The following is a 21,589-nucleotide window of genomic DNA, read 5'->3' on the forward strand; positions in this document are numbered from 1 at the left end:
GGTGGTGATGGTAACACTGACAGAGAATGGGCGTTCTACCTTACTGCTAATAGTGGTGGCAGCGGTGGTGATGGTAACACTGACAGTGTATGAGCATTCTACCTTACAGCTAATAGTGGTGGCGGCAGCGGTGGTGATGGTAACACTGACAGAGAATGAGCGTTGTACCTTACTGCTAATAATGTTGGCGGCAGCGGTGGTGATGGTAACACTGACAGAGAATGGGCGTTCTACCTTACTGCTAATAGTGGTGGCAGCGGTGGTGATGGTATCACTGACAGTGTATGAGCATTCTACCTTACAGCTAATAGTGGTGGCGGCAGCGGTGGTGATGGTAACACTGACAGAGAATGGGCGTTCTACCTTACTGCTAATAATGTTGGCGGCAGCGGTGGTGATGGTAACACTGACAGAGAATGGGCGTTCTACCTTACTGCTAATAGTGGTGGCAGCGGTGGTGATGGTAACACTGACAGTGTATGAGCGTTCTACCTTACTGCTAATAGTGGTGGTGGCAGCGGTGGTGATGGTAACACTGACAGTGTATGAGCGTTCTACCTTACTGCTAATAGTGTTGGCGGCAGCGGTGGTGATGGTAACACTGACAGTGTATGAGCGTTCTACCTTACTGCTAATAGTGTTGGCGGCAGCGGTGGTGATGGTAACACTGACAGAGAATGGGCGTTCTACCTTACTGCTAATAGTGTTGGCGGCAGCGGTGGTGATGGTAACACTGACAGAGAATGGGCGTTCTACCTTACTGCTAATAGTGTTGGCGGCAGCGGTGGTGATGGTAACACTGACAGAGAATGGGCGTTCTACCTTACTGCTAATAGTGTTGGCGGCAGCGGTGGTGATGGTAACACTGACAGAGAATGGGCGTTCTACCTTACTGCTAATAGTGTTGGCGGCAGCGGTGGTGATGGTAACACTGACAGAGAATGGGCGTTGTACCTTACTGCTAATAGTGGTGGCGGCAGCGGTGGTGATGGTAACACTGACAGAGAATGGGCGTTCTATCTTACTGATAATAAAATAATCATTTTCAGAGAGGGGTGTAAGAGTGCCGGTTTAATTCTCTGCCTGCAATATTCGCTCGTACGATTTATCCAGGATTTTGTGGTCGGCCCACCTAATGGCTGCTTGCAGCTATATTAATCATATCATTATTTGTTATAATTATTATTATATAACAGAGATACGAATTGCAGTCTAACACAGCACAATCTGACCACGCCCATCTGCACAGTGCAAGGGCTGCTGGGAGATGTAGTTCCAGCACTGACCAGGAAGCAGTGAATCATGTGACATTCTGGGAGCAGGAAGCAAAGTGTCAATATGAACAAATGCTGTATTAGTGCAGAATGCTGCTCTGCCCCCCATAATTACTGGAACCCCCACTTCCTAATCTAACCCTCTCTCCCTCTCATCCCCTGTGCCCGATTCTCTCTGCAGATTCCTGAATCCTGGGGGGAGCCGGGCCACTGCCAGCAGTCCATCTGTGATGGGAGGAGAGTTTGGAATGGTGAGTGTCTGCATTAACCCTTTCTACGTTGGGTGACAGCCGTTATTATTATTATTATTATTATTATTGCCATTTATATAGCGCCAACAGATTCCGTAGTGCTTTACAATATTATGAGGGGGGATTTAACTATAAATAGACAATTACAAAAAACAGGAACGATAGGTTGGAGAGGACCGCGCTCAATCGAGCGTACATTCTATAGATATAACGTAGACCGTCACAGTAAATCCAAATGGCCCATTCCCATTGTACAACGGACGCCTTGGAATAAATCATGACAGTAATGGTAACATTGTCCTGATTTGAGCCTATCCTAGCTCTACCACCTCTGCTGGAAGGTTATTCCATGAATCTACCTATTCCCATGTAACAGAATGATACTATATATCGTGCAGTATTTTAACACCACATTATATCTCGCTGCTGGTCTGTAGAAATCATTTTACTTATGCAAGTTATTCCCGAGCCTTGTCAATCAGCATTAACCTCTTATTTTAATTTATTTTCCTTTCTCTTCCCCTCTCTGTCCCATTGTTTGCGTTATGCGTCCTGGCCCCCAATGTACGGACACGGCTTGTCCTTTTTACCCCTTAGTAGTAGTTATCATTGATACCACATTACTGACTGCTTGTTCACCTGGGAATTTGCACCATTTTAATTCATGAAATAAATCGTTAATCATTGAAGTGGTGAGAGGCAGTGGGGAGCCGATTGGGGTATTTATCCTTTATGGTAAGGAGCGGGTGGGGGGGAGGCATCCAGGCAGGAACACGAATAGGAAACAATATTCCCAGAATTCTACAGTTATTTCTTTCACAATAGTCACAGTAACGTTTAAAACAGGGAAATGTGCCAAAAAAAATTTTAATTAACATTTTGTACTCCAAACCAGCTCTCCATTTGGGAACTTCAACACTACGTCAGTCAGTCTGATAAATTCCAGCTGTATAAATCAAACAGAAAATAAACTATGAACAGGACGAGTCCTTCGTTAGCTGTGAGTTTATATATAAAGCTGATATATCCAAAATGTCAAATCTATAAACTGGAACATGTGTAAGACAAACACTGTTATACGGATCTGCTGCTCTCTGACGTTCATGGCTGCAAGGCAGAACACTAACAAAAAGATCATTCCTCCTAATTGCGTTCATTAAAGAAGAGGCCGAGCTTGAAGTGGTGAAATGTGGATAAAATTGTGTCTGGTCAGAGTGGAGGATGGGGCCGTGGCCAAGAAAATATGTTGGGGCCCACACCCAACATGCGCACATATATACACACACTAACACGCAATCATATACACACACTAACACGCAATCATATACACACACTAACACGCAATCATATACACACACTAACACGCAATCATATACACACACTAACACGCAATCACATACACACACTAACACGCAATCACATACACACACTAACACGCAATCACATACACACACTAACACGCAATCACATACACACACTAACACGCAATCACATACACGCAATCATACACACATTAACATGCAATCATACATTCACTCTGACAGACAGTCATACAGAGAGAATAACACACTTCCATCAGCACACAGACCGTAATACACAACTTACCTACTGCCTGTTTGTTCTCCCAGGGGACCTGTATTAGGAGAGCAAGTCCGTTCCTTCTACTCCGCCTAACGCTTCTACTGACTGGGATATAACATCCTGGGACCGGCTTTCTCTAACACATTGCGCAGTAGGTCTGGGTGCCGTAATCAAGCATCACTGACTCAGATATTCTGAAATAGGGAGTGATGAGTTAAAAAAATAGCAGAAGGGCTCAAAAACAGGACTTGTCCAAGTGTGAGTTTTAATGCAGTGGATCCCTGTGATTATACTCATTCATACTGCACATTACTGTGAGTTTTATTGCAGTGGAGCTCTGTGATATACTCATTCATACTTTATTGCAGTGGAGCTCTGTGCTACTGTTACGAACCGCCTGTATACAGAGTGGTACATTTGTCTGAACTCCTGCAAGGTTCATGTGATTAAAGCGCTCCTTCTATCGCACACCCAAACATCAGTTGAGACTATATGAATGGTACAAAAGGAATAGTTTAATATGGCCAAGTTGCCTGTTTATATACACAGACCTCCAGCATGTGGTCTCCAGCAAAAACATAGGTAAGCCCGCCCAGGTGTCTCTGTGTCTGGGAGATAAGTGAGTTTGTTTTTGCTTAAACTAATTATCTCCCAGGCACTAGAGGTACAGTACAGAACACATAAAACAGCTCAAACACATATAATATTGATAGGAACCCCCACAAGTCTTCTATCCCTGGATAGCCTGGATCTGAGCGCCCCGAGTTGTCCAAATAGTGCTTTGATCCAGTCGTGTAGCTGAATCGCCACTGGGGTAAAGTTTGGACCGACTGCACACGTGGCTGCTGTCCAAAATTGTTCCATAAGAAAAGAGGTAGCGGTCGGTCAATCTCCGGGAGTTCCTATACGAATTTAAACGAATGATCCGCCTGGCTCGTAGGGAGCAAATGTTTTCCTTGTTCGGGAGTGTCTTTTCCCCTAACGGCGCTCTCCTGGCTTGTCTGTGAGAGAAGCAGGCGACGGGACAATGTTCCCGGGGTTCGCGAGTTAAGATATCTGTTATACAGTACCACGTACTCAACAACCAAGTACCGCTGCCTGCGTTCGAGAGACAAAATGGACACTATTCACTGTAGCACGTGCATTCGATTATACTAATGGCGGCCACCCAGAGAGAGCACTTGAGTTAAGTGTTTCTTTTAACGTTAACTAGCCAGGGGTGGTTGATGTTCGGTAGTTTAAAATACTGAACTAAAGCGAAAAAAGATTGGGTTCGGTGAAATGGGGAAAGTTAAAATAGGGAAGTTCTTCATAGAAACCCTCATACACACTGCACATTGCTGTGAGTTTTATTGCTTTGGAGCTCTGTGATACATTCATACACACTGCATGTTACTGTGAGTTATATTGCTGTGGAGCTCTGTGATACCCTCATACACATATATATACACATTATATTGATGTATTGCATGGTGTGTCATATAACACAGACTGTAAATTATCTGGGTGAATCACTGTGTGTCTGCTGTTTTTTTCAGGTTCCTGTCTCCTTCGATGAGGTAGCTGTCTATTTCTCAGAGGAAGAATGGAAATATCTGAAGGACTGGCAGAGAGACTTGTACAAGGAGGTCATGCAGGAGAATCTGGAGGCTGTCCTGTCACTGAGTGAGACCCTTTATAAAGTACCGGGTACATCGTAATTGGGAGGAGGGTGAACCCACATTCAGGAAGTGGAGGTTGTCCTGTTATTGGTTAAGGCATGACTTCAGCAGCGGACATTATGTTATCGTTGGATGAGACATCATTTAGAAAGAGAGAATAAATAGTTGCGGCGCACTCAGACTACAAAAAATATAACACAAAGAAGGCTACTAAAATGCCTATCTACGAATAAATCTGGGGATTTAGTTCCACCATATGGCCATATGTAAAATGCAGGACTCGGGTGTGCCCCCAATTCTTTCTCTGTATCATTTAGAAAGAGTCCATTATCATTTAATTGGGTGAGACCCAATATAGAAAGTAAAACCTCTCTCTTATCATTGGGTGAGACCCAATATAGAAAGTAAAACCTCTCTCTTATCATTGGGTGAGACCCAATATAGAAAGTAAAACCTCTCTTATCATTGGGTGAGACCCAATATAGAAAGTAAAACCTCTCTCTTATCATTGGGTGAGAACCAATATAGAAAGTAAAACCTCTCTCTTATCATTGGGTGAGACCAATATAGAAAGTAAAACCTCTCTCTTATCATTGGGTGAGACCAATATAGAAAGTAAAACCTCTCTCTTATCATTGGGTGAGACCCAATATAGAAAGTAAAACCTCTCTTATCATTGGGTGAGACCAATATAGAAAGTAAAACCACTCTTATCATTGGGTGAGAACCAATATAGAAAGTAAAACCTCTCTTATCATTGGGTGAGACCCAATATAGAAAGTAAAACCTCTCTCTTATCATTGGGTGAGACCAATATAGAAAGTAAAACCTCTCTTATCATTGGGTGAGACCCACTATAGAAAGTAAAACCTCTCTCTTATCATTGGGTGAGACCAATATAGAAAGTAAAACCCCTCTCTTATCATTGGGTGAGAACCAATATAGAAAGTAAAACCTCTCTTATCATTGGGTGAGACCCAATATAGAAAGTAAAACCTCTCTTATCATTGGGTGAGACCCAATATAGAAAGTAAAACCACTCTTATCATTGGGTGAGACCCAATATAGAAAGTAAAACCACTCTTATCATTGGGTGAGACCCAATATAGAAAGTAAAACCACTCTTATCATTGGGTGAGAACCAATATAGAAAGTAAAACCTCTCTCTTATCATTGGGTGAGACCCAATATAGAAAGTAAAACCTCTCTTATCATTGGGTGAGACCCAATATAGAAAGTAAAACCTCTCTCTTATCATTGGGTGAGACCCAATATAGAAAGTAAAACCTCTCTTATCATTGGGTGAGACCCAATATAGAAAGTAAAACCTCTCTCTTATCATTGGGTGAGACCCAATATAGAAAGTAAAACCTCTCTTATCATTGGGTGAGACCAATATAGAAAGTAAAACCCCTCTCTTATCATTGGGTGAGAACCAATATAGAAAGTAAAACCTCTCTTATCATTGGGTGAGACCCAATATAGAAAGTAAAACCTCTCTCTTATCATTGGGTGAGACCAATATAGAAAGTAAAACCTCTCTTATCATTGGGTGAGACCAATATAGAAAGTAAAACCCCTCTCTTATCATTGGGTGAGAACCAATATAGAAAGTAAAACCTCTCTTATCATTGGGTGAGACCCAATAAAGAAAGTAAAACCTCTCTTATCATTGGGTGAGACCCAATATAGAAAGTAAAACCTCTCTTATCATTGGGTGAGACCCAATATAGAAAGTAAAACCACTCTTATCATTGGGTGAGACCCAATATAGAAAGTAAAACCACTCTTATCATTGGGTGAGACCCAATATAGAAAGTAAAACCACTCTTATCATTGGGTGAGACCCAATATAGAAAGTAAAACCACTCTTATCATTGGGTGAGAACCAATATAGAAAGTAAAACCTCTCTCTTATCATTGGGTGAGAACCAATATAGAAAGTAAAACCTCTCTATCATTGGGTGAGAACCAATATAGAAAGTAAAACCTCTCTCTTATCATTGGGTGAGAACCAATATAGAAAGTAAAACCTCTCTCTTATCATTGGGTGAGAACCAATATAGAAAGTAAAACCTCTCTTATCATTGGGTGAGAACCATGCAGCTCCGGTCCTGAGCCCAAAAAACACAGATTTACTGCTCACAAACTGACCAGCTACCTTTCAAAATACTATGTGATTAGAGAAACCGGCCAGCATCACAAAGAGATGCAGACCCCAAAAATGTGAGAAATCTGAAAGCTCGGGCCTACTAGATGGCATGAACCTGCGGCCTATTGCTGAGCCTGGAAACGCCCTGCACATGTTCCGTGAACAAACACGATATGGAAGCACCTGTCTTTCCCAACGTGCAAGAGGAAGAACTGCGCTGCGGCCCCGCACCCCCCCAGGACCCAGGGGGGTTATCGCGGTCACAAGTTCACTTGCTCACTTGTTTCCTGACTTAAACTGCAAGTTCCATACATAAGTTAATGATTACCAGCCTGCAATTGCGGGACGCTGGAGGCAGCTCTACCCGCATGTACCCAACCACTGCATAGCAGGCAACACTTACACTGTTAAAACGAAAGAGGACGGTGGTTGCGCACACAATGAATGATATCCTTAGTCTAAAGTGGAATCCCTAGGTTCTGTAAGCATCAAAAACCATCATAGGGCAATACATCTCAGACTTAAATAAAATATAAGAAAAACTTGGAAATATTTAGAGTCTTTCTGAGTTGGCTCTAAACTTTTAAAGCAGATTTGTCAATCTGGTGCAGATAATGCAATATAGGTCTGATGAAAAACGTCAAAAAGTCTTCTTAATGCAGAAATCAGGAACCAGGATCACCAGATGAATAAAGGATAAATACTTTAATTAGAAAATAATAGAAATCCAGCACAACGCGTTTCGACCTAGTGCAATAGGTCTTCCTCAGGTGCATAACATAAGACAGTCACATAACATTCTTATATACCATACAAAATAAGTATAATTACTAATAAAACATTTGCAGCTGTGAAGTCCGTCCTTAACTCCATATATGGAGTGTTTCCGGCAGGAAAAATTGTGTGTATGCCTCCTCCAAGATGGCCGCCGTGTAGTCTTGTCCATAGAGGTGCGCGCGACCTTCCCAAGATGGCCGCGCGTCATTGCCATGTAGCTGTGTATCATTGCTTCCGGTTTCATTTTGCTCCGGTCACGTGGTACGGCTTCCGATCACGTGACACCGGAGGGGGCGTGGATAACATACGGCCGTGTCATTAATACAAAGGAGTGTCAATCTTTTTTTTTTTTTTAAATATGTTTATTGATGTCGCAAACATAAGAGCGTGTGCAGACATTTTACGAATCTGAGAATAACATATGGTTGCCTGCGCAGAGGCTGATAAATCAGAATAAACAAGCAATAGAGTAATTAAGATGTACATCGACTTCGCAACATTTGGTTTATCTAAGGCATTTGACAGATATAGTAACGCATTTTACAGGCTTATTAGTCCTCTTAGCAATACCCATGTCTAACTGCTTGTGATATGGCGCTTTCAGCGTGGGTAGCCATGTATGTAATCTATTAAACATGCAATTAATTGAATTAAGTGTATATAATCTTCATAAGTTATTTTTTCAGATAAAGCCCAAATCGTGTCTGTATTGCGCCTGATAGCATTGCGCCTGACTTAAAGGCTCTTTTTACGTCTAGTAGTATGTCAACATGGGCGCGGCGTAGACACTCGGCCTAGGCCAGTTGTTACCTGTGCATAGGCACGTCTATCATGTCAATTAATGTACTGCGACCTGACTTAATATATCTAAGTATGTGTTTCGTATACTTCCCTTCTAGGGCATAGTGTATGCTTTATATTTCTCTAGTACTATACAACAGAGTATGCTGAACCATCATTTAAACATGTAATTGATCACTTTCTTTGGCCTCTAAGGGCAATGCTGCTTGTCAGGCTTAATATGCTGTAAATGAAACTGCTGTGCAGAAATACATTATGCAGCTATCTGGTGAACTAGTATGCAAAAGTAGGCTTCCTGGTTATGTAGCTTGTAGCCACGCTTTGTGGGCTTAAACATATATATGCCTTAATAATTATTTCAAGAAATCTAATAGCGCAGAGAAACTGTAAGTAATCTCTAGTCTTATACGTAGTTAACATGTAGCATAGAAATTAAACCAACACTTATGCAGCCTGTGTATAAAAAGTAATTGTAGTTGGCCTGCGAGATAGGTGGCAGCCATCTAGCGGAGCTTATGCAATACTGGGTACTTTGATGCAGATAACGCTCCCATACCATCCTTGCGTATTTATAGCTAAAACATATAGAGCAATCAAAATAAGTGGAAAGAAAGAGAAAAGAAAAGAGAAAAGAAATAAAAACTAAACAACCAAGATGGCAATAGCCTAGGACTCTGTGGTGATCAGATTAGGGCCGTCCATGACACAGCTACCGTGTGACCCCAGTGTGCCGGGTCTCCTTCCGTCCTTCCCGTTCCGGACTCAGCCCACCGGCAAGGCTTTCCGTGGCCCTGTGGGCACTCAGAGGCAGAGTCTGTTTGCAGGACCCCCACACCTAGAGTCCGAGAAACATCCGCCTCCTGCACCTCCCCAGCACCTCTCAAGCCTCAGCGGAGTGTGTGCCCCCCCATCCCTTCTGGCGCCGGCCACATACTTGGGGGGGGGTTCGCACCTCCCCAGGCCACCGGTCTGCCGGAAAGGCCCACACGCCCCCGGTCCACCGGGCTCGCAGCACCCGGGGCAGGTCCAGCCGAGGACCACCACAGACTCGGCCGGTCAGGGCTCCCACTCCTCCAGTGGGCCGTCAGTCGGGGGAGTCCATCCGGGTGCCAGCAGCATCTTTGGCCACCCGCGCTGTCCAGGTTAGCACCCCATCTTTACCCGGGAGTAACTGTGCGGTTGTGGTGAGGTCGATGTCGGTAGAGTGCAGCTGCACCTAAGTTCTTATCTCCTGTCACCATAGTCTCTGTCCAGGGGCTTCCTCATACCTCTTCCGCCCCGTTTGCTGGCGGGCTCCTTGTCGGCAGCCTTTGCCAGTCCAGGAGGTTGATCTGGGCCCCGCACGGAACTTCCGTCTCGGCCCGTGTCCCCTCCATGAGGCCGGGATGACCCCCACCGGCCGGGGGGGGGGAGCGGGGCCGTGCCCCGAGCCAGCAGCATCTGCCACCAGGGTAGGGTTCAGCTTTGTGTCTATTTCTTGACGCGGGGGATCGGCATGCGTACTGACCGACTCGTGGTCGTCCGAGTCTGGGCTTGCGGCCGTGGGTAGGCCTTGAAGATCGTTTGCGGTGCTTCCAGCCTGCTTTTGGGTTCCGTTTGGTAGCATCTTAAAGCTGGTGGTTTCCTCCACCCTGTTTCAGCGGGTAATCAGATCTTTGTGCCTTCTGTGGGCATTATAAAGCCTTTTTTTGTTTGTTGAGGCCTGGAGCTCCTGTAGTTTGCTTCCAGGCAGCTCGGCGGCCGGCCCCGCCCCCCAGGAGTGTCAATCTTATCACTCCCAGTTCGTATTTTAAGTCCATTTGGCATAAAAATTAGAGGAAGAGAAAGAGAATTGTATAAAACAGAGATCAAATATATAAAATATCCAACAGTAGTATAGTTTGAGAGAATAGGTTTCTTATATCTTAAAAAATAATTAAAAATATATATATTATTATAAAACCACAAAATGCATATATAAATATAATAAAATAATAATACACATATAAGGGAGAATTTATAAAATTGAACCAATTTCAAAATCAATGTTTAAGCCCTTTGGACATAATGTTTGAAGCTCAAATGTCCAATTTGATTCTTTTTTGTTTAAATTCATAGCAGTATTGCCACCTCTCCAATGATTTTGTATTTTGTGAATAGCTGTAAATTGCAGTTCTTTAGGGTTAGAGTTGTGTCTTTCTAAAAAGTGACTAGATAAACTATGATTTAAAAACCCAATTTTTATATTCCGAATGTGTTCATAAATCCTAGTTTTTAGCGGTCTTGAAGTTTTTCCTACATACTGTAAGCTGCATGTACATTGTAACAAATAAATAACATTAGTAGACTCACATGAAATAAAATAATTGATATTAAAACATTTTTTGGTTATATTTGAAGTAAAGTCAACTTTCTTTTTTTTAATTATATGTGTTTCTGCAGGCATAACAATTACCGCAATGATAAAAACCTTTTTGGGTTTCTGACCATTTAGTTAAAAAATTTGAATTTTCATTTTTATTTTCTTTGTCTACATAGTTTGAGGTTAAAATTTGCAAAAAATTTCTTGCCCCTCTGAAAATTAACTTTTACGTTTACGTTTATCCCCTAAAAAATCACGCATTTCATGTTCCTGTTGTAAAATATGCCAGTTTTTATCTACAATTCTTTTTAAAGTGCCCACGTTACTACAATAATTAAAAATTAGAGGGATTTGTTTGTTCTGTTCTTTTTTTATCCTTACTCTTATAATTTAATAAATGTGGTCTATTTAAATCACCAATGTTATTAATGTCCTGTTGAAGATCTTTTTCACAGTATCCTTTTTGTGCAAATTGTTTCTTTAAAAATAAAGATTGAGAATTAAAATCCTTTTTTTCTGTGCAATTTCTTCTAATGCGTAAGAACTGGCCTTTTGGGATATTTTTAATCCATGGATCATAATGGCAACTGCTTGTTTCGATAAAACTATTTACATCAACTTGTTTGAAGAAGGTGCGTGTTTTAAGTTTATTATCGGAGATAAAAATATTCAAATCTAAAAAATCGATACTGTTAGGGCTAACATTTTTAGTCAATTTTATTCCCCAGGTGTTTGAATTAAGATACGTAAAAAATGAGTTAAAATCTGCCTCAGCTCCTTTCCAAATAATAAAAATATCATCTATGTACCGTCTGTATAGGGGCAAGTTTGCTCCCCAGCCATGCTCCTGAAAAATAAATAAGTGCTCCCAATAAGACATAAACAGGTTAGCATAACTGGGGGCAAACTTGGTCCCCATAGCAGTGGAACTATGAACAGAACAGAACAAACAAATCCCTCTTATATTTTTAATTATTGTAGTAACGTGGGCACTTTAAAAAGAATTGTAAACAAAAACTGGCATATTTTACAACAGGAACATGAAATGCGTGATTATTTAGGGGATAAACCTAAGTTCATTTTCAGAGGGGCAAGAAATTTTAAGCAAATTTTAACCTCAAACTATGTAGACAAAGAAAATAAAAATGAAAATTCTAATTTTTTAACTAAATGGTCAGAAACCCAAAAAGGTTTTTATCATTGCGGTAATTGTTATGCCTGCAGAAACACACATATAATTAAAAAAAAGAAAGTTGACTTTACTTCAAATATAACCAAAAAATGTTTTAATATCAATTATTTTATTTCATGTGAGTCTACTAATGTTATTTATTTGTTACAATGTACATGCAGCTTACAGTATGTAGGAAAAACTTCAAGACCGCTAAAAACTAGGATTTATGAACACATTCGGAATATAAAAATTGGGTTTTTAAATCATAGTTTATCTAGTCACTTTTTAGAAAGACACAACTCTAACCCTAAAGAACTGCAATTTACAGCTATTCACAAAATACAAAATCATTGGAGAGGTGGCAATACTGCTATGAATTTAAACAAAAAAGAATCAAATTGGACATTTGAGCTTCAAACATTTATGTCCAAAGGGCTTAAACATTGATTTTGAAATTGGTTCAATTTTATAAATTCTCCCTTATATGTGTATTATTATTTTATTATATTTATATATGCATTTTGTGGTTTTATAATAATATATATATTTTTAATTATTTTTTAAGATATAAGAAACCTATTCTCTCAAACTATACTACTGTTGGATATTTTATATATTTGATCTCTGTTTTATACAATTCTCTTTCTCTTCCTCTAATTTTTATGCCAAATGGACTTAAAATACGAACTGGGAGTGATAAGATTGACACTCCTTTGTATTAATGACACGGCCGTATGTTATCCACGCCCCCTCCGGTGTCACGTGATCGGAAGCCGTACCACGTGACCGGAGCAAAATGAAACCGGAAGTAATGATACACAGCTACATGGCAATGACGCGCGGCCATCTTGGGAAGGTCGCGCGCACCTCTATGGACAAGACTACACGGCGGCCATCTTGGAGGAGGCATACACACAATTTTTCCTGCCGGAAACACTCCATATATGGAGTTAAGGACGGACTTCACAGCTGCAAATGTTTTATTAGTAATTATACTTATTTTGTATGGTATATAAGAATGTTATGTGACTGTCTTATGTTATGCACCTGAGGAAGACCTATTGCACTAGGTCGAAACGCGTTGTGCTGGATTTCTATTATTTTCTAATTAAAGTATTTATCCTTTATTCATCTGGTGATCCTGGTTCCTGATTTCTGCATTAAGAAGACTTTTTGACGTTTTTCATCAGACCTATATTGCATTATCTGCACCAGATTGACAAATCTGCTTTAAAAGTTTAGAGCCAACTCAGAAAGGCTCTAAATATTGTGAGTTTTCCAAGTTTTTCTTATATTTTATTTAAGTCTGAGATGTATTGCCCTACGATGGTTTTTTTATGCTTACAGAACCTAGGGATTCCACTTTAGACTAAGGATATCATTCATTGTGTGCGCAACCACCGTCCTCTTTCGTTTTATCCTTGTATGTAAGTGTTATACAGTGACTATACACTTGGGTGGTTATTTGTGTGTGCTGCACTGGTTCTATATATGATATTCTACACATTATAATTACTTTTAGCGCCATCTTTTATCTCTGTTTTTTACGTGAACACTTACACTGTGACAACCCCCTACTTCTCAAGGAGCGGACAAAACAACCCTTAACACACTCACCCAGGAGACTGCTCACGTATCACTCGGGCACACCGGGAGGGTTGCCGACGGGCAGTGACATCATGACTACCAGGCTGTCTCGGGTCGGACAGTGGCGACCTCTACCTCAGGGAGATCCGGAGACCCGGAGGAGGCTGCTCCCCGTTGCTGTAAGCCCAGCCGGGCTGGTCTGTGGGGGGCTGTGGTGGACCAATGGCCGTGGGGCCGCGTGGACTATGTCTAGGAAAAGTGGCCGGCAATAGAGGGGGCCCACGGATGTGCCATGTCTGACTCACTGAGACTCTACCGGGACAGCGGAGGTGCAGAGGCCATCTGGTTGGTGGACTCTAGGAGAGGGGGGTCTCACGGACTGGGGGGTCCCTCGAGTGCCCGCAGTACAAAGAAGCTCATGGTGGGGTGCTTAACCAGGAGTCGGATGTTGATGCAGATGTTGGCACTCACGGGTGCCTGATGTTGGTGCATTGAGTGGGCCCTACAGAGGCTTCATAATACCCCTCACTATTACAGGGGAACAGGGGCAGAGGGGATGACATGAGACGCATTCACAGGCAGGGATAGCTCTCACCTAAGGCAGGCAGTTATTTTTTATTGTATTTCTTTACTTACTTATTTTTTCTACTTTTAACTCCTATAACCTGGCCGCACGTGCTTGGACCAAGATCCCTGGGGTTCACAAGAGGACCTACCCCAGAATCTTCACGTAGGGACCTATCCTACAAGCCCCTCCACACTCTCGGGGGCACCCTTCCCCTTTTTACTTTTCCCCTTCTCTTATAATTTATTTTATCGCACTATAATTATCCAGATCGCCAGGGGGAGGTATACTTGTCACAAACCTAATATGTAGCCTGGGCTGCAGAACCATGACCCCAGCAGCAATACTAAATCCCACATGTTTTCGTACCGATTATTAGCTAAATCTCTAAGGTACGCGTCTCTAATTTTGATGTACTTCCACTAACATTAATGCAGGTACCGGAAGCTACCACTGATAATACTACTAATTAACCTATTCGTTATTGAGTTCAATGAGCACAACTTTATAAATGTGTCCATTCATTATATAATATGCTTCTGCACTCACACTCCTAACTACAAACGCCTACAAATAGATGCGATCCCTGTAGAATACTCTTTTGATGCCTTGGCTTTAAGTTCTGAAATTGCAATATGGCTACCATGACTACCTGCACTACACTGTAACGATGCAACAATACTGTACACCAGCCTATACTGTCACATGTCCGCATTTCCTACTGTCACTGTATGCAAGATGATGTGAATACAATAAGCCTTTTGAAATAAAAAAAAGTAAATAAAAAAAGATTGAAGAGATTGAGGTTCAGGAGAGTGCGAGACGTGTTAGAAAATTGTGGTGATACAGGTTTATGATTTCTGTGATTGATCACTACGTGTCTGAAAATCTATTTTTTACATTTTTAAAGCCACTAAAAGGTAAATAAACAAATGTTCTCTATTGATGATCACAATAAAAATCTTTGCTGCTAATTTGAGAACTCTATGGGTTTCCCAAACGCATTATACGTAGCATTTACTGCAGTATTTGTATTGGCAACTAATGGGTTTTACAGAAAGTATCACAGGCCGGCACGGTGACGGTAACGGTGCTTTACATTCGCCTAGCGCTGCCTGAGGGTGAAAGAGACCGGCGTTGCCATGACAACACAGCAGTTTGTATGCAGTGCCCCCATAGATAAGAGACAGGAAGCAGCCTTTATCAGCCGGAGATAATAAACTCGGGCTGAGTTGGGTGCCTATATACATACACAGAAACCTATAACAATACATAAAACATGTGGGTTCATTTTGGTGTGATGCTCAGGAAATGTTGCAGTAATTGATTTACTTCCGGCTTTGGGATGTAGTATACGTATCTGATTAACGGCATTCACAGTGCCTTCTATTACATTAACTCCAAAGCCAATTAAAATAAACATAATTTTTCCCGAGTCCATAACAGAGCAGGAGATAAGACAGTGTACTGTTTACAACACTGCTCTGTAGAAAATAAGCCTTTTATCATGGAGGCTGTGTGATTGACAGCCAAAGGAGGTGTGGCTAGGGCTGCATAAACAAAGTGATTTAACTCCTAAACAGCAGAGAATTGAGCTGTGAAACCGTAGGAACATGATCTATACACCAAAACCACATCATTAACTTAAAGTTGTTTTGGTGCTTACATTGTCCCTTTGATGGTGCTATGAGGGACATTCAAATTTTAGGATATTTTATATAAACCAACCGTGCTTCTTCTGAACTTCATTACATGTTTGTTTTGATAGTGCTAAGATCTCCATGCGCTGTTTGGTTGGATGTCCTCTCTAGCAAGCTCTGGGGACTTCCAGGAATAGATTTATGTAATTTCAGATAATATGACTCAGACCAACTGATTATATGACTTTTTTTTAAAGGCACTTGGTTGCAAAAATAGCAATAGTTTATAAAAAAAAAAAAAAAATAGTATAAGTCGAACGGTTAAATCCTCTTAAATACCGGTTATAACAATAAAAGTTAAGGAAATGTCCAAAGGTGATGGATGTCAATGGGAGGCACTGTAAATCATATGATATCAAATTATTACAATGAATACTTGTTTAATTTACACTTACCAGCCGTTTAGTTTGCTAAACTGATTGTTTTACAGCAAATGGAATTGGGATTGGAAATGGGATTAACGAATGAAAATATGAAACATGTAGTTATGATATTGTAATAGTGACATGATATGTGCATAATGAATGTGTTTTAATTAATAAATGAAAGATTTATATTTGTATCTCTCCCCAGGCTATCAGTATCACCAAACCCGTCCTGGGCCCCTGTACATCCCAGAGGACAGATGTCTTGTTCATTATATGGGAGACCACTTGGGTAAGCCCCCATTTATACTAGAGTTTTACATGGGGGAAAAAAGAATTCAGTTTATCCAAAATATATATGTATGTATTAGTTCAGTTACTCCGAAATGTGTTCCCATGGTGTTTTGGTTTAGAATAATTTCATTCACGCAAATGATTTGTGAAAATAATTTGGACGCATCAAAAAGGCGCAAAAATGGGCCAATCAACATACTGCAAAATCTAAATATTATGTGTATATTTTACAGCACACTAAATGGAGCATTTCCCGACATTTGGTTTACAGATCAAGTGAGAATAAATAGGGAGAAAACGTAAAAAAAATGAAATATTTTTCTAATGGATATATTTATTGAATATATAAAATGTTTAGTTTTTTTAATGATTCTCCTTTTTGGTCACTTCTCACTCGACCGGTAAAATAAGTCAGCATTTAGTGGCTGTCCCATCGATGGTCTTTTTATGGTAGCATAGACGGAATTCAGAATCAAACAAAATAGCCAATCCACTGCCTGATTTGTTTGCCGATTCATTCATACGCCATTTTGGATTTTCGAATTTCAGCCGAGGCACCAAGTGTCCAGAATTCAGACAAATTGTAATTAAGGAGAAACTGGATACACAAATCTAACATACAATTACAATCTACAATTAAACACATTCCAGACTGCAACCGTCTAAATCCCGTGTAGAGTTCTGTGCTTGTGATGTACTGCCCCCTAGTGGTTAAACCATAGAACCAACATTGAAACAACCAAGAGCTAAGAGTGAGGGAATGAGCGGATTCTTTGGGTGAATGGGCAGATTATCTGGGTTTTGGGGTTCATGTGCAGATTCTCACAGTGAACTGGAAGATTTTCAGAGTTTTCGGGGTGAACACGTTAGCTCTTGCACAAATCAATATGTGAGAGCCTTGAATGCTAGAATTAGCCGACTTACACATTTTATTATAATTAATAATTAGTGTTGGCAGCCAGATGACTAATAGCTGGAAATGTATAGAACGATCACCCATTTCTTATTGTTAGAATTGTCTTCTTGTTTCCGTCTGTTTGCCTTGCCTTGTTGAATCCATGTTGTTAGTTAACCTGTTGTAGAGCGCCACTGAACATGTTGGCGCTTTATACATAGTTTTAATTTAAATGATTATTACTTTCGGAAGAGCATTTTGGCAAATTAAGATGTGCCCTTACTTTTACTAGTATATTCCTTCTGAGCAGTTAAAAGGTTACTCCAAGTACAATGACAATGTCTGTGATTTGAAGTGGTGGTGGTGCCTATAGTTTTGCTGCACATAGGGAGATTAACCCCTGCACCAGTTACTGGGGGGTCATCAACCACCCAGAACTCGAGTTCCTGGCTGGCTAATTCTCTGTATATTCCTTTGTACAGAATTGCAATCATTGGGTGAGAGTAGTCAGCTGACTCTCTCAGCCAATAAATGGTGAGCAGGATTAGCATCAGTCTGCAGAACCCAGCACGTCACAGTCACCCTAAAAGTAGACCTGGTGTTCAGCAGGACCAGGTAAGAGGGCAAACCATTTCAAAACAGTTTACCCCATTACCAGGAAACAGGGCCAGCGTATGCCTCACATCATAACCACTACAGCGGGCTATAGTGGTTATAATGCTTGCAGTAACCCTTTAATTGTATAGTTACTACATAAAAGTTATACATGATGGTTTTTTTTCTAAATGTCATTACAAAATTTGCAGTAATTTGTTTGATTTCCATGTAACTAGAGCAGTGTAACAACTCTTTTAATAACTGCTTTATCATTTCAGAAAAAGACTGTCCTCTTCTTACTGTTGGTGGGACAGAACTCGGTGGTGGTTTTGAGACGGCACCACAGAAAGAGAGAGAGCAAGGGACACAAGTATTGGAGAACAGTGTGTTCATCTGCTCTGAATGTCCCGTAAATGGACATTCTCAGTGTAATCATAGAAAGCAGCCATCTACCAAGAAACTGCACAAATGCTTTGAATGTAAGAAGGCTTTTGGCAGCTGGTCCCATCTGGTGGCTCATAAGAAAAACCACGAGAGAGAAAAAAATAAAAAACAAACTCCAAGTGAAGTTATCAACGATCAGTCGCTTGTAACTACCCAGAAACCACATTACCCCATGGGAAGGGTTTACCAGTGCAATGACTGTGAAAAAACCTTTAGTAACCACTCTGTCCTGGCATTGCACCAGCGGACACACACTGGAGAAAGGCTCTTCAAATGCTTGGAGTGTGGCAAAAGTTTTATGAAACGATCACAGCTGATTGTGCACAAGAAATGTCACATAGAAGAAAGACCGTTCAACTGCACATTGTGTGAGAAGGGTTACAACCAGCAATCCAAACTAATCGAGCACCAAAGAATTCACACAGGAGAGAAGCCATTTAAATGCACCGAGTGCTCAAAAAGCTTTTCCAAGAGATCTCACCTGACTGAGCATCTGAGGATCCACACTGGAGAAAAACCACACAAGTGCAATCAGTGCGATAAGACCTTTCACTATCCATCAAACCTGGTAGAGCATCAAAGAACCCACACAGGTGACAGACCTTACCAGTGTACTGAATGTGATAAGAGCTTTATCAAGATGTCCAAGCTGATTGTCCACTTGAGGATCCACACAGGGGAGAAACCCTATAAATGTTCCCTGTGCAATAAGAGCTTCAGCCAGCAGTCCAACTTGGTGGTCCATCAAAGGACACACACTGGGGAAAGGCCATTTAAATGCAATGACTGTGAGAAGAGCTTTAGTTACCATTATGCCCTGGTTGTTCACCAACGGACTCATACTGGAGAAAAACCATACAAGTGCTCTCTGTGCGACAAGGCTTTCAGTCAACAATCTAACCTTAAACTGCATCAGAAAACGCACGATAGCAAAACACAACATGAAAATACTATCCAGTATGAAGCAAACCATTTTGACTCGCTGAGTGAAAGCCCATTGATAGATACTCCCAAATGCAAACCTTTGCCAGAGTTGTCACATGCAGTTGACTTGATGGAGACCACGAATGCCGTTGATGACTGTGAGAAGACCTACATCCCTTGGTCTCCATTGAGTGAGTATCTCGGTGCTCTCCTGCCTGCAGATAAGCAGCATAAATGTCCTGAATGCGATAAATGCTTCCTTGAGAAGTCCAAGCTTGTTGTCCACCAGAGGACTCACACAGGCGAGAGACCCTTCAAATGCTCCCTGTGTGAAAATACCTTTATACAGTGGTCCCACCTAACAGAGCACAGAAAGACACACACTGGAGATAGACCATACATATGTGGGGAGTGTGGGAAAAGTTTTATTAAAATGTCCAAACTCACAGTCCATCGGAGGACGCACACTGGAGAGAGACCGTACAAATGTGCAGAGTGCGGGAAGCAATTCAGTCAGCAATCCAACCTAGTGGTTCATCAGAGAATCCACACTGGGGAAAGGCCATTCAAATGTACAGTGTGTGATAAGACTTTCCGTTATCAGTCTGCTCTCATTAAACACCACAGGAATCACACCTCCCAAAGAGATTTCACCAGCGTATTCTGATAATCTGCTCTAACAACGCTGGTTAAATGCTAGCAGACCGTTAAACCACAGCTGCTAGCAGTCTAGCACCGTGAGACTTTTATTATAATAATTGTAATTTCACTGTTTGTATTTAACTTAACATCCTTTGTAGAAAAATAAATTATAGTGATGGGGACTGTGTAACTGGTAGAACGATATAGCTGTGATGGGATCTCCGAAGTTCCAGTCCTGTAATATCTAGACCGAGGTGCATAATGAACAGAGAGTCCAACACATGGAAAACTGGAGACTGTCAGAATGTGACATGAATAAACTTCTAAAAACATTAAAACACTATCAAGATGCTAAGTTGCATTTATTGTAGAAAACACAATATTAACCACACAGCCCAAGTCTCAAAGCAGACACACCACATGAACAAACACCGTAGAGTTACCTTATAAATCGCACAGCCGATCCTTAGGAATTCCTCAGTCCTCTCAAACCGGTACGCAGAAAATAGAGAATGCTAGGACATATGCATGTCGAGATAAAACAAGATCTCAAACAAACAGACGGCGTAATATTGCTGGGAAATGGACTCCTGCTCGATACCCAGCAGACCACAGCAGTCATGCACGTGTTTGAACATCATACAAAATACATAATAGGCTAACAAACAGTAACACATTTCATAACACTTCAGCCTCTTGTTGGGACCATCAGATGAAAATCCCCATTATGCTAGAGCTCTATAGTTTTACATTAGGCGTTGGACTATTTCTGTGTGTTGTTTCCTCACTGTATGGGGGAGGTGGAAGTGCTTTTTTAGCCTAGTTGTTTGAGTAGAGCAATACATTGAATTATATGGTGTTCAAGCATTCTACACTGGGGATTGTTTCAAACCTCACGAGTCTGACCTATAGAGCTGGAGGAGCAATCCATAAACAAATGATTAAAAAATAACCTTTAACCCCTTAAGGACACATGACATGTGTGACAAGTCATGATTCCCTTTTATTCCAGAAGTTTGGTCCTTAAGGGGTTAATAAGTATAATATAATTAAAAGAACACCATGAAGTGACACAAACCCCTTTTCCGCTCACCCCCAGCAACATAAAATATCAAGGAAAATAAATATAATTATAATTAAAGATCTTACACTAAAATCACAGCGTGGTGGCTTGTCTTCATCTTAGAAGATAGCTGCAGCATCATCCCTAGTCTCACTGCCAACCACTGCTAAATCTGTCTTGACGAGCGCTTCGACAAATATATTTTTTGTTGCTGTTGGTGAGCGGGAAAGGGGTTTGTTTCACTTCATGGTATTAGTGTCTGGGACTCCGGGGGGCTTGGAGGTTTAGATTTTTTTTAAGGGGGTGCCCTCGAAGGCACGTTAGGGCATAGATATTGGCTATCTTTCAGTCCTTTCCATATTCATACCCCTACCTTCCTAACATTTACGCTTTATCTGCGATTTTGCAGCCAGCACTCATATTCTTTCTCTCCCCCCCCCCCCCCTTTATTTTTCAGCAATATCCGGTTACTTTATTTTTTGTTAGCACTATTCATTTAGA

At 41.2% G+C, this 21,589-nt stretch overlaps 1 protein-coding gene across 1 annotated transcript; it reads left to right on the plus strand.

Moving 5' to 3' along the window:
* Positions 1-1,460: 1,460 nt before the first annotated feature.
* LOC134609251 (oocyte zinc finger protein XlCOF28-like) lies at positions 1,461-20,363 on the plus strand. Its single transcript, XM_063452890.1, has 4 exons — positions 1,461-1,525; positions 4,645-4,771; positions 16,438-16,521; positions 18,294-20,363. Exons 1-4 carry the CDS (start codon positions 1,505-1,507, stop codon positions 20,048-20,050), a joined length of 1,989 nt encoding a protein of 662 aa, XP_063308960.1. The 5' UTR covers positions 1,461-1,504; the 3' UTR covers positions 20,051-20,363.
* The last annotated feature ends 1,226 nt before the right edge of the window (positions 20,364-21,589 follow it).

Source organism: Pelobates fuscus, chromosome 4 (genome assembly GCF_036172605.1).
Source record: "Pelobates fuscus isolate aPelFus1 chromosome 4, aPelFus1.pri, whole genome shotgun sequence".
Lineage (NCBI taxonomy): Eukaryota > Metazoa > Chordata > Amphibia > Anura > Pelobatidae > Pelobates > Pelobates fuscus.